The sequence below is a fragment of the Melanaphis sacchari genome, unplaced genomic scaffold (assembly GCF_002803265.2).
Source record: "Melanaphis sacchari strain LSU unplaced genomic scaffold, SCAv2.0 Contig12_pilon_pilon, whole genome shotgun sequence".
Taxonomy (NCBI): Eukaryota; Metazoa; Arthropoda; class Insecta; order Hemiptera; family Aphididae; genus Melanaphis; species Melanaphis sacchari.
Genome location: NW_020270527.1, coordinates 1769258 through 1785324, shown reverse-complemented (window position 1 = coordinate 1785324; position 16067 = coordinate 1769258). Strand labels below are relative to the sequence as shown.

At 28.0% G+C, this 16067-nt stretch overlaps 2 protein-coding genes across 3 annotated transcripts in view; one reads left to right on the top strand and one right to left on the bottom strand.

Moving 5' to 3' along the window:
- The window catches only part of LOC112591174 (putative RNA exonuclease pqe-1), a 134944-nt gene that overhangs the window by 47245 nt on the left and 71632 nt on the right, over positions 1–16067 (bottom strand). The gene's annotated exons all lie outside the window — the stretch shown is intronic.
- LOC112591243 lies at positions 12676–14295 on the top strand. Its single transcript, XM_025335000.1, has 2 exons — positions 12676–14173; positions 14263–14295. The coding sequence occupies exon 1, from the start codon at positions 12676–12678 to the stop codon at positions 14170–14172; it is 1497 nt and encodes a 498-aa protein (XP_025190785.1). The 3' UTR covers position 14173; positions 14263–14295.

The window sequence follows — 16067 nt, the reverse complement described above, 5'->3', positions numbered from 1 at the left end:
TACTCGGTAGCAGACATAATAATATACAAATTCGATGCAAACATGAATGCAGAGACTCCGCAAGTTTCGAAAATAAAAATAAATTATTTTTAAGTAACGCGAGCATAGTTGATAATAAAAGTCAACAAACCATTTGTTTTTAGTATTTGCTGCAGCTGTGAATAATTTATACCGTCGAGTTTTGGCCATCCGCGTACACACTACATCCTTGCAGTAATAATTGACCTAGTTTTTATTTGGCTCTATTTATTTACTTTTTTTTTTTTGCGAACCCGAAACTAGTCATCACGCGGAGATTGCAGCAATAATATTTTACACACGCGTTCTGCAGACGTTTGGGTCACGTAACGTATGCACGTCGCATATGTATATTGCATATTTTAAGTAAGTACGCGATACACGCACGATGCACAAAAACCGACGTCTATTATAAAAATCAATAGAACAGTATATATATATATATATATTTATTGTATAGAATGATTCGCTGAACATACTTAACCCCATTATATCTTTTAGTAATATATATATTTGAAATCTGGTTTAAGTACTATGGTCAAAATAGTTTTAAAATATTATAAAATTTTGATAGGCAAATTATTACAGCTTCTATATAACCTATCTTTTAAACCTATTATATCATGGACTACATTATTTTTCGTACCTACTTAAAACTTAATAACTTAGAAACTACTAATTCAAATTTATATTTAGGTCCTATAGAAATTTTAAAAGAGTCATTTAGTAAAAAAATTACAGTAAAAAAAGGATGATTCTTATTCAAGAAATAGAAGTTTGTAAATCCATTACCATAGAATTAAAAAGGAAGGGGGTGAGCATGTTATTAGTGAATTATAATACTAGTGTGTGCACTGCCGAAACAGCTATTGTAAAAATATCCATCCTCTGGAACTCTCGAACGTATTTTCAACAAAAGAAAAAATATCGAAAATTGAAACTACTTATTATGTCAAATTATGTGTATTATTAATATTATATATTAAATATTATCATAGTACATAATTTTAGACGTTATTTATTTTAATTGATATTTTTGACCAATTCGTATAGGTACTTGTATACACGTGGGTCTCGGATAACACCCGGCCTAAATCACGCTTTCAAATAAAACCTAACCTATTTCCGACATAGAATATGTTCATATTAAATATTCATGTTACTTCAATATACATTATAATACATGACTATATTCAGCAACGAACATACAAGTTGAACTGCCAACGAATATGTAAATAACGTATTTTGTTTTATGAAAGAAAACTCGACTGGCCATTTGAAATCATTATTCGAAACGAATATTATTAAATACAGTAACATCCGAATATCCGATTATATTATACACCAATCGCGACGAACGCAAACCAAGCACGCAGAGGTACACGTGTAATGTGGTACACAACAAATAAGCATAATATATTATTATTATACCATGTTTACGAGTGGTGTATATTGTTTCAGTGTTTTTGTTTGACATCGAGAAATAAAAGTATAATTATATTATCATATACGAAATTTGTTTATATCGAATTTTAATAAATTCAATAAACGTTGGAATCGTTTGGTCTACGCCTCATATAAACACTACTGTACTTATCTATGGTATATTAAAATATTACATAATACATTATATAATATAAATGCGTGTATAAGTTGTTTTACAAAATTCTACGTTTAATATAACTAGATACAGTATATTAGATAGTACGTATAAATGACGCGTGCGTGGTGTATTTATGCAGAGGCATTCTCGGAATTTTTAGTGGTTGAGGAAAGGAAGAAATAAAATAATTGATTACAAAGTTAACTATGAGTTGCAATATCAAAAATACCCGATATTTTGTATTAATAAAAAAAAAAAATGGACATAAGGGATATCTGTCTTCAATAATATAAGTTTTCGCGACAATTTGCTTTTTACAAATAATATTAATAATATTTAGGTCTAGGTTGTTATCGACTACAGTGCTGGGTAGGTGTGTACGGTCAGTGAGTAATACAATAATATAATGTTGCGCCATTGTTGTTGTCGAGATCCGAGAGGGAAGACCGCAATGAAGAATAATATACATAATAATATATTAAATACGTACCTACGTGTAATATTCAAGTGCATTGTCTGCGGCAGAGCATTCGACCACGGGTGGCAACGAGACTGAGCACGAAAAGGTCGAAAACATTCGACCGTGGACAATAGCCGACTACGCGTTTGTGTATATACGCCTTAATACTTAATAGCATTTTGTCACGTTTACTTCTTCTTCACTCACCCTCGTAAAATAGCTTTTTTCAGTAATATTTTATCCCGCAACTATAATATAAAATAAATAATAATATGCTACACTCCATACGCGCTACATAAGACGACTACAACATCGTCGTGTGTCATCATCGAGCATTGTCGTCATTGTCGTCTGTTGATTATTTACCTCTTTCAACGGTCAATATTGTGTGGTGTATACTTGTCAGTTTCAGAAAATATTATAGTGTGTTTTATTATTACGAGCCCCGCTTTTATCAGAGATCGATAATCTCGGAATATATATAATATATTATGTTATATTATGGTGTGTGTAATGATGGGTATACGTCCGATATAAAACGACGTATTTTATACGTATAGTAGTGTGCCAATGCAGATTTGTACATAGTTTTGGTCCGAACGTACACGATTTCATTTGTACATATAATAATACGAATATTATATATATATACAGCCCCTATTTTATTAATTTTTATAAAAATACATTCATTGTACATTTTTTTCTTATTAAATTCTATAGTACGGCAATTACTTAATTTGTTAGAATATTATACTTATTAACTAGTATACACGTTTTTATAATCTGCACTACACATTTCTAACTTTGGGCAACACATATTTAGTCGGGTTCTTTGAAAAATTGAGAGCTGCTTATAAATTAATTCAACTATATGGAAAATAAATTCGCAGTAGAAAAATCAATTAATATTTAGGTAAATTGAAATTTATTTTTCTATAAATTGATTATGCGCTTTAATAACACTATTGACAATAACACTTATACGTCGTCTTTCAAATACGATTTCATCTTTCTTTTAAATTATTATGGAATTCAATTACTCATCTATTACTATCTAAAATTTTGTAACAACTATAATAATTAAAAATTATTACCACGATAAACATAATTATACATGTTTAATAAAGTGAGTCTAACAAATATCAATAACAAAACATAAATTATAATCGTATGAATTTAAATTTATTTAATTAAAATACCAAAACTATATGAGTGCCATTTTACAATAGAAAAACACAACAAAGTCATTTTTACGTAAAATTAATAGAACCATTTTCCGTGCATGTTTGTGTAACTATATTTATTATTATTATCGAAAACGAATGAACTTGGCGTATTGTTTAAACAATACATTTATCTTCATGATAAAATGTTACAGTAACGGCGTGTATACAAATTATTGTTTTTGTTTAATTTTTATCATAATATTAATTTGAATAAAATCAATAACTGGTTAATATTCAAATCGTATCATATTTCATGTACTATATAGTACGGAGCACAAACATATTATAATAATATACTTAGAAAATATAAAACATTTAAATTATAGGATATTTATATTATATTAACAATAAATATCAAACAAAAATAAAAATAAAATAATTCAAATACAAAAATATTACCACGTCGTATTTTATCCTACAGCTTATTATAATTATATTAAAAAAATAACAACGATAAATGAAACATGATTTTTGAGTTTTCAGTTTAACGCTCGATCGGAATCGTTACCTATACACTACGCAATAGTGTAGGTACGTAACTACAAAAAGAATATGAATATAATAAAGTCATGAAAAAGAATATTTTAGATTTTGTCGTGGTATATACATGGGACTGTAGAAGTGAGTATATACTTCTTTGCCACGTGTATTACGTGCATGAATGACTTATCTTTCAAAAACGATAAGAATAAAAGAAAAATATGTATCGCGGTCCATTTGAATAGTGGATTACGACTAAAGTTTGAAGGCCTAAATTTACTATGACATTATGAAAAAACCGCGAGAAAAAAATATTAAACAGAAATGCGTTTTAACAATAAAAAAAATGATAACAACGACATGGTACGATTTATGTAAAACGCAAATCGTTGGTCGGACAAAATACACTATTACGTGTTGTCAAACGATTGGGTACGACTGACTGCTTTAACTGTACGAGGGTAACCGTGAATTGTACATACCATATCTAAATATTATTTACCTATAACCCAGAAGTACCTAAATATTTTTAGCTAGGTACATAGACGTTATTCAATGAATTAAATAATAAAAATAGGCCTGGAATAAGAAAAGCATGTTTTAATCGTTTCGAAAGAAAAAAAAATATTCGCATAATCACCGATTAATTGACGCAGAACGTAATTATAGAAATAAAACTCAACCCACTTTATTTACTACTTGAAACGGTATTATTTATGTAGACATGATTATCCATACACATCGTGAGTATAAAACATTTTCGGTAAACCATCATTAATACATGCATAGTATACAATCATATTCACTGCTGAGGCACTTAAACATGCATATATAGGTAATAGATTTAACGACACTGACAACATCATAAATATATAACTATAATATAATAATAAATATGAACATTATATCACGATGTTATCATCCAGTATTATAATACAACACAGCAATATTTAGTGTACTTTGTGATGTACAGTGTTACTATGTGTATTATACGTCGAAAACAAAATAGTTACATGCATTTATAAGTTTTCAACATATATTACTGTAAAAGTGCATAACATTTGTAATAGCATGATATATTATGTTGAGATATTTTAAAATAAAAACATACTTAAAAAACATATATTATCTGCTCTTGCATGCTGCAATCGTTTAACGAGAAAAAGTTCGTATATTAATTTCTTTGTATGCCGTTCTAGATATCATATCATTACGTATAGTCAATAAAAACTATAATTATAATTTGTAGCGTTAATTATTGCAGTAGTGTTTATGATTTTTTTTTTTTTAATAATTGGAAATAATATAATAGTTTTAGAATTTTAGAATTTTCGTATTTTGTTGCGATAATTGAAACGCGAGGTTTTCATTCTAATTCGAATGCCCATCAAAATATTCAAAATGTATTGAATATTATGACATATAGCGATAAAAGCAAATCTTTATTTATGAAATTAAAACTTTTAGTATAATCCCTTTACATTTATACCTATTTGCAGAAAACAAATGTGTGCGGAGTACATAATAATTAATAATTATAGAGTGACGGCGGCAGTCTTGTTTTCCCGTATAGAAAACGTCCGGTGAATTTTCTTTTTTTTCATATACAAGTTTAGACATCCAAAATCTGAATGTCGAACAGACATTCTTGAAAATTCGCCAAATCTGCAGTAGATAGGTACCAATAATATACCTAACGTCTACGGAGTGTATAAAAGCGGCCTTCTCGGTATAGCCATTTTATTTTTACTATTGACGTCGAACAACGTATGTGACAAAAAAAAAAAAAAAAAAAAAAACTTAAAGAAAATTGACATCGGCTTATACGAAAATGTACTTATATATACGTAATGATCTGATATAAACTATTACATCATGTTATAATAATATAATAATCATCATGTATAAAGAAATACTTATGATATAATATAATTTTATATCGCCGTTGTTTTACACTATAATACAAACGAAAATATGGTAAAAGTACACTTGAAATTGTTATTATATGTTTACAATATATTTGTTTGTTAATAAATAAGTATTCTAATAAATATTAGAATAACTGTTTCCGAGTCAATATATTCGTTCTATGAGCAGTATGTAGCATATTATTATATATTATACAATAACACTCATTAAAGTCATAATAATACACAAAACCTTCCAGGAAGGATATTTTATTCAATTTAGTTTTTATCAAATAAGATAGATGCAAATGTACTAAACATAATATATATTGTTAAAGTAATGTAATGTCTAGACTAGTTTTTTTTTTTTTTACACGGTGTTTACACTAACCATAATAAATTAATTAACGTACGTCTAGAATCAGGATTCAATATCACGCAGAAAAAAAATCTAGGATAGTTATATAAATATGATAATATGTTTATTTATTAACGTAATTTTACTGGATAATATACCAAAAAACTGAATTCATCACAGCGCCTCTATAATGGCATATTACAATAATATTTCATTATAAATGTATTTTATGTCCATGAGGATCCAAAGCTAAATTTAGATGAGAGTACAGAAAGGTCAGTGTGAAATTTTACTATAAATTTTTCAAGAAGATTTTATCAATTGAATGTAAGTAATGCAGAGTTTTCTCACCTTTAATTTGAATTAGCAATTTAGAGGAGATAATATTTTACTATTAATAATGGCATTTTTCCTGTTACACCAAACTGTGACATTAAAGTGAAACTTGGGGATAATTTTATTAATAAAGATACACTTAATAGATTATTATAAATAGTTAACTAAATAAATTAGGCTATGTTTATGACTCCCATTAGAAAATCTAATAAAATGTTTGATATAATGATAAAAAAATTATATCTATAGCTGTTAATATACTGATCTGATATTCCGAGCATTAAAAGTAAAATAGTTCCATTAAAAATGTGAATCAATGTGTACCTTTGACAAGCTCAACGTTCTTCTAATTAAATATGGTAAATAAATAAAATATTAACACTCATGCAGTCATAATATTATGTCTGTATTAAATATTTTTATTTAAGTGACATTTTAAATAACATACACAATGTTTTTATTTATTTTTGTTCAAGCATTTAAAATATTTGTCACGAGAATATATTATTATCAACAACAAAATACATATTATTACAAATAGGAATGAAAGGTAGCCATGTAAGTATATCTTTAGACTTTAGTACAGATACATATTATGTATATAACATCTCATTTCAGAACCAATAAATAGACATCTAAACTGGAATTTTACAGAATACATAAACTAAAAGCTATGTTATAATACCTGTATTGGCACTTTTGTGTTATTCTTTTTATATCCATAAACTTGTTAAAATTAAAATTATTATTTAAAGTTTAAACACTAGCAATAACTAGCATTGGTTTAAGCGATCAGTCAAATTGTGGTGTTATTAAATGTATTTATTTTTTTTTTAAACTTGAGGAAAGTTTAAAATGACATCATAATATATTAAGGTATTTAATGATAAAACAATTTAGTCTCAATTCGACGTACGCGATATAATGTTATATTTACATCACGGTTATCTAAGATAACCGTGGTTTACATATATAATAAATCATAATAAATAATAATATAATACACTATATTTACCATACTATAACTTTAACAATTTCAGATAAAAAAAAAAAAAAAAAAAAAAAATGCTTTGATAGTTAAATGTTTTAATACATAATAAATTGATATATATTTATTGATTAGATTTATCAAAACCATTTTCAGATTTATCGTTATTATTATTTTTTTTTTTTTTTTTGATACGTATTTATAAACGCTCAATCTTGTTTCAACGACTATTGTCGTTACTCCTTGCAATAAAAAAAAATAAAGCATTGAACTATACAATATAAAGTATATAATTATTATCTTTATAAATATTTACGTATTATAGTACTATATATTATTATGTTTCTAAATTTCTTATGAGATTTTAGGAAAATTCGATCTGAGAACTTTAGTCTCTGGACTCTGATTTATATAATATTATTGTTGAACCATACACACGGGGATGGCTAACTTTATGATCCCAAAAACTTTTTATTTGGCTCATTAGTTATTTTTATACGGATTTTTGACTTTCAAATTATTTTTAAATAGATTATTTAAAGAAATTCAAAATATAACATATTATAGAATCCACGTCATTGAGTTCTGCTATTTTTAATTTAATTTAATTTATTTATTACAATTTATCAAATAACGACATAGTTTCATTAAAGGCTCCAGCCTCGAATATTAAAATAGTAATTTATTTTAATGTGATAAGGCCTATGCATGAGGCAATATTAATTATATTACACATTTCAATCAATAATTTTAAAAATTTTATTATAAGCACATTTTTTGTAGATTCAATATTGCCACTATCTATCTAATATTTAAATTCATACGTATCAAATAAAAACAATAGTTCAGATAAACTTAAAAAAAAAAAAATTATAAGATATGAAATTAAAGTTGTATTTAATACTCGAAACTGTTTATCGGAATTTAATATATTTAATAATACATAATAATATGGTATCCGAGACGAGTCTTGGATTAGGTTAGTTAGCAAGTAAATTGATGGAACTTGTGTTTCGATTAGAACGCACGCCAACAATATGGAAGTACACTATTGTGCGATATCGACACGAAATAATTTTATTGTAGTCACGGCCAAGTTATTGTAACGGGTTTACGGGTATATTCTTCGTTAATGGTGGTAACAACACCTAACCAGTAACCAGTAACCGGTTTAACTCGTAGCCTGCACTAAATATGGCATATTATGCTCGTAATAGTGTAATAGCGCTTATAGGTAACATTCGCGAAACTTTCATTCTATAGAGCAGTTTCCGTCACTGGCGTCACTGTTGGAGAGACAAAATATTTCGGATTTACACTTCGTTGCAAATTTTTCTTTCAATATTATTACTTATATTATTATTTTATGAATCATAGTACCTATAGTATAGTATACAAGAAAAGTGTTTTCCATTGTTGTGTTTCTCCTTTAATATCAAGATATTTTCCAGTACGACGATTTTTTCCTGGAATATAATAAATAAGTTGACTAAATAACAACAACAAAACATTGGCGTTGTCGTCGTAAAATCTTTTTTGTTTCCAACGCTACAGCGCGCTGTTTTAATATAAGGAGTTCGAGAATAAATAATAATAATAATCATAAAAACACGTTTTCCGTGTTCCGTCAATCAGAATTCATTACCGACGGTGGCAACGGCTCTTAAGCTTGGTGAATAAAATAATATCGAAAAAAATTGTATACTCAAAGTGGTAGAAATGCCACATAAGGATCGTTTTTTTCGGGGATTAATTTCGATATAATAATATACTATTATATTGTAAAATATTAAGAGATAATCCCCATTTGTTCCAAATTTTCATTGACGTAGTTATAATCTAAAAAAAAAAATTAACATATTCGTGATATTTAGGTTCATCAAAAATTTCTGATAAAAAAAATAAAAACTTTAATGTTGGATTGAAAAAATTTAGTCAAATGTATATTTTAACCTCTTGTTAATTTTTCGAACTAAAATTAACTATTGTACCTCACTAAACTTGTTATGTCTGTATCAACTTAATAGCTATACTATAACATAGTTGTCTTTAAATTTGATTTACATACTGTCATTATCGTAAAATGAATAAGCATGTAAATGTTGCGCAAAAAGGCCACCAATATAAATATCCTTTATATCCTTTTTTTTTAGATGAGCTTTATTAGCCTACCCGGGTTTATTTTTTTTAACATAGATGCTTAATTTAATATTTTTGATTTTAATTCGTTGAAACAATTGGAGTAGAGAAAAACACGTTTTTGTGCGTTTTACAACAGTACTTACCTAGTTAAAGTAACATATTACAATATTACTATGTACGAGAATACAGTATATTCGGCCTTGACGATACGCTCACACTATATAATATAATACTATAAGTATATAATAATAATAAAAACACAAACCGTCAATATATAAATTGCATGGTGCGGATCTGCTGTTCTCAATTAAATAGTTTCTTATAGACATCAAGGATTCTGCTTAAAAAATTCTATTTCTACTCATATGGATTCACTTACACAGTTCGATATATCGACATCGTTTACTGATGCAAACTATTTATAAGTCGGATGCAAAAAATTAGAAACTGAAATCAATAATTAAATATTTGGATATTTGAGTACAGGCTTCATATTGGAGCTTAAAACGGCGTGTCGGTGTATTAAACACAAAACGTAACATAAATACTTGACAGATTGACCAATTATACCATGTGTAAAAAGATTGTTATCCTAGTAAAATTGTTTAACTTAATTTTTACGATTGTTGTTCATAATGTATAATATTAAATATAAAAAAAAATATTTAAAATTTTTAAAAAACCAACGTAATTATATAGTTGGTGAATTACATTTGTCAGTTATTTTTGTTACACCCTATACATATAATATATTATTATATACCCATACAATACACCCCGTCAATATACATACACATGCATCGTTTGTTATCGTACCACTATTATATTATTATTATTGTACGTATTACATTTTACAAACAGTGAAACCCGTCCAACAAATTATATCGGTCTGCGTAAATAGTTACTATATAGTATATACAAACACATGTGCGGTGCCCGGCGGGGTCCGTATAATACATGTCCTGACGATTAGGTTCAGGAATCCCCGGAGAGTTTTTAAAATTTAAACTGCGACATTTCACGACCGAGAGTTTCCTCATAATGTGGTTGGTGTTTTTTTTTCCATATACACGAGCTATATTTTATTTTAGGTTGTAATATTATAATCGACAAATTTTTAAAAAAAATTACAAAAAAATGTACTACAGTCCCCATTTTGAGTCATCATCTCATAATATAATAATTTTACTGTTGGTACGTATTCGATTGTTTTATTAATTTGTAACCACATATAAGTATATAAAAAACATTAAAAACAGGGCGAGAATTTGCGTAGACGAGTTTGATTGTATACCTACAGAAAAAACCACAATATGATAACTTCATAAATGTGAGATATTTAAATAATTACATGTTCAAGTTTTATTTTTAATAAATTTATAATTATAATAGTAACTACAGTTATAATATATTATTCAGTTATAGCTGTAATAGTAGTACCTAATAGCATCATAACATTTTAGTAGCGTTAATAATCGTACAACGTATATCAACAATGACTAAACCTAATTACATATTTAAATAAAAACTATGCAAATCGACAGGTAATTATCCTCTTCACACTGTCGTATCCTTTCGTTTTCATACAGGTCATTTAACTCTAAAATATACTCGTAAAGATGTTAACTTATTTTTGAAGCATTACACATGTAGATGGATAATTATAATTTTTTGGGGAAAAGTCTGCATTCAAATATAATTTGAATGGAAACAGTCATCAATTTTTATATTTTATTTATTACTTTACTCTAATGGTAGAAAAAATTGAAATGTATACAAAATGATGAATAAATCAAATTTATAAATTATAGATTTATTTTTATTAAATTCTTTATCACTGAATTAGTCGGAATAAACAATGACAAACGACTAAACTTTCTCAATGAAATATTTATAATATAAGAAAAAATCAACAATAGAGATAAGTATATGAAAGATCATTTTTTTCTTGTTATTTTAAATAATTACCTAACCTTTATAGAATAGAAAATTATATATATATCGATAAGATAATAAAATATATTTTGAACTCAACAAAGAAATGATACGAAACTTGAAAGGTATTTTGGTTTGATTTTATACGTAGAGAACCTCGTATTTTATAAAAAATTCAATGCAGGTATTAATATAGTTGTGTAATAAAATAAAATTAATACAAAGAATTTGATGGCTTACTCAGAAATAATAATTCAATATTACAGTGCATTATCAAATTTGTTAAAATTTAAAAGCAAAATATATAATGTGATACGTACTTGGTATTAGTGCAACTATAGCATTTATTACAGTAAGCCAGTTAGATGCGTATATTGAATAATGTGTAATAAATTATAATTTAATACAATACGAGTAGTATTGCAGAATACTCATACTTATTTAATATTACGTTATAACAATATTCAATTATGTTACGGTGTACCATTGTCAAAAATGTTGTGCACGGAAATCGAAAAATAGCGATTTTCAAAATTGATCAAATTGTGACCACTAGGTAACTGTTATTTAAACGGTTTAAAATATATCTTATGACCAGGGCTCGGAAGTTCTAGCAAATGCATATTTTTATTGGTTCGTCCTAGAACATCCAAAGTAAGATACAAATATGTTTCACACTTCTCTGATGTCATACACGAAATTTTATTTTGCTATTTTTTGCATATTTACGGGTTTTACTGCTATTTTGCTAATTTTAGGTTTTTAGTGCTATTTTTGGGTATATTTTCACATAAATACATATTATAGGAGATATTTTGCTAATTAGGAGTTATAAATGCTGTTAATGGGCATATTTAAGGAAATAAACACATATTGTTGAAAAACTAAATTACCTACCAAACAGCCGCCTACGAATATGTGAACGAAAACAAATTGTTTTATTTTAAGATGGTACGCATCCGGAATAAACGGCCTTAGACCGTTGTTATCGTCGATTAAATCGGACAATTCCTTTAATTTCCAATAATTTAGTTATTTTTAAAATTGTATCAAAATATGAACTGCAGTTATCGAATTCGTCGTATTTACGTAAGACACGGCGTTATCGCCGTACGTAAAGACCTATGATTTTATTTTGGTTTTCTGCGTTCTGCACTTCTGCCGTCATTTGCGTGTTGCGTGTGCGTTTGATCGTGAACTATCGTATTTATCGTGTTTAAAAATGCCCAAAGTTAAACAAAATTTGTCAAATCGGCTCCAAACCTATGTTAATTTATATGGTCCTAATATTTTTTCAATTGATAAAAGTGTATTATTTTGTAAAATTTGTGAAATCAAAGTTAATTCTGACAAAAAGTTTAACGTATCACAACATATAAAAAGTGACAAACATATCAAAGGCCTTGCCCGATATGAATATCAAATAAATCGGAAACAACAACAGTTATTGACAGCGACAAGTAATATAAGTAAAAAATCGTCATTTAACAAAGATTTGTGTGAGGCTTTTATTTCTGCTAACATTCCTTTGAACAAGTTAGAAAACCCAAAATTCAAAACATTTTTGGAAGTATATATAAAAAATGATATTCCGAGTGAATCCACGTTGCGAAAAGGATATGTGGATGATATTTACAATGAGACCATGGATAAAATTAGGAAAATAATTTCTGACAAAAAAATTTGGGTCAGTATCGATGAGACCACTGATGTACAGGGTCGTTACATTGCAAATGTAATAGTAGGCACTCTTGAGGAAAATAATGCAGGCAATATTTTTTTACTTAATTCGGAGGAACTAGAAAAAGCTAACCACTCCACAATCAGCAAACTTTTTGATAGATCAATGAGCATATTATGGCCGACTGGTATCCAACATGACAATGTACTTTTATTTTTATCCGATGCTGCACCTTACATGGTTAAATCAGGAGAAGCACTAAAAAGCCTTTACTCAAAAATGATTCATGTAACATGTGTTGTGCATGGACTGCACAGAGTCGCAGAAGAAGTTAGAAGTCAATTTCACGTAGTAGATAAAGTTATTTCAAGTGTAAAAAAAATCTTTAGAAAAGCCCCAAGTCGTTTACTTGTATTTAAATCGGAAGCGCCAAACTTACCCTTACCTCCGGAGCCAATTATCACACGTTGGGGAAGTTGGATTAACGCAGCAATTTATTATTGCGAGAATTTCGAGATAATCCACCGTGTTATTTTTATGCTAGACAGAAACGATGCAGTTAGTATTAAAGATGCTCAAGATAACATCATAAAACCTGGATTGAAAAACAACTTAACGTATATTAAGTCGAACTTTGCCAAATTAATTTTGGCTATTGAACAATTACAACAGCAACATATACCTTTATCGGATTCACTAAAAATAGTTCAAGATATTCAAAAATCATTTGAAACATTAAGTGGTTCAAGTGGAAAATCTGTTCAAAATAAATTTAATCAGGTACAGGAAAAAAATCGTGGTCTCTCGGCGTTGGTAAAAATATCACAAGTTCTAACGGGTGAAGAGACATTCCGAAATTTAGATGGTCTTCCTGAAGACTTAAATTGTAACGACTTAACATTTTTTAAGTACGCACCCCTGACGTCTGTTGATGTAGAGCGGTCATTCTCGGCATACAAAACTCTACTATCAAATAATCGTAGATCATTCAAATTTGAAAATATAAGAAAACATCTTATTATTCAGTGCAATTTTTAAGGTAAATAAAATTAATACACTATATTATTCATTTATTAATAATATATTATTCATTTATTAATAAATTGTTTTATATGTTTATGTTAACAGAAAATGTTCCAGAGCCGGAAAAGTGCCTACTTCTCAAATATTTACTATATCATATTTTATAAAAAAAACTTGTATAATTTAAAAAAATTTTAAATAAAAAATTTTATTTTGCATATTTTCCAATTTTTAGTGCTATTTATAGCGCTTATATTAATGTTTTTATGTGCATATTTAAGCGCTAAAAATCATTTTTTTTAGTGCTATAACTTCCGAGCCCTGCTTATGACTTATGAGTTATGGATATTTGTAGCCTTCGCTGCGTAGTTTCGTCAAGAACAGTTTACACTCGCGGAAGATTCAAAATAATTTCACATAATATTACTAAAAAAAAAAAAAACCCGTACCGAGAATAACAGTAAAAATAACAATAAAATAAACTACCGTTGTACGCGACTCAATCGCAATCGCGTCGTAACGATGCGTATTTTTCGTTTTTATTTATTTATTTTTATAGCAGATAATACGATGTAAAAGACGAACGACAATATGGGAGAAGAGGTTATGGACCCCAAGTCCGATAATGCGTCGAAAATTGTCAGTGTGAAACAGAAAGCCTGCAGTGGATCACGCAAAAACTACATTATAATATATTATGCATATGCACATTGCACATGCGCAAACAAACGTAATATGTATGTTTTATATATTATATGAAACCCCTTTAGTCTTTTCCTCTTTTACCGCTGACTGTATTTAGATATTACAACGGCCACGCAACCATGGTTTAAATTCCATATACTCGCGCACGCACACACATGTGTGTCACATTATAGTATGTAACGTATTATAACAGAGTAATCCCTTGTCGTATGATAATAAACAAATGTAATATTTTATCTACCACACGCGCCAGTGTTCCGCGGATATCTGAGAAGATTTTTGTGAGAAAAGTGGTTTCTCTCTGTATACACTTCTCCGAGATGTGTCGGTACGCATTGTGTTTGACACAATGCAAAACTATTTATGATAATTGCACGTACACAAAATTGAAACGCATTAATAGTTTACATATTTTTAGCGCTACGGCGTACGCACGTCTCGTACATGCACATAATACCGACACTAATAAATATATAATACTATTATTGTATCTATAATAGATACACGTGGATTATGCATTATATATATATATATATATATATATATATATATATATATATACATATTATGATATGAGGTGTGTTTTGCCTAGTAGATGTAATAAATTATAATAATTGAACGATTTCGTTTTTAAATGACTATAAAAAGGCATAAAGTACGCATATTTACGTACATGTTTATAATTAGAATATTATATAAGCTCGACGGAAAAAAGATAATAAAAAAAAAATTAAAGTTCATCTAAAACAAATTTTGATAATAAACATACCTATACGACGTGAACGCGAAACCACATAATATAATATATATTAATATTGTGTATACATTGATACGACGCGTCATCATAAAGCACAACTCCTATTCATCGTCGAGACGTGTGTATAATGGTTATCCAATTATTTAATGGGAAGAAAAAAAAACAAAGAAAACACATTGTAATACTTGTGTGACAATACAAAAATTCATCATTAGCACACAACACACCACAAAATACACACATCGTACAATGTGTATGTGAATGCTATACGCGGTTCGCATATCTGTACAGTATAGTTGTGTAGCTGGTGTTTACTGTATATTGCATAGGAATTTTTCGAAGTACTAAGAAACAATTTAGGCATCGGTGCTTAGAGGTATTTCGATTGAAATGTAGTTCGGGAAACCGGTTATCGCGTTACATGTTTGTAAGCGTATGTCATTTCCTA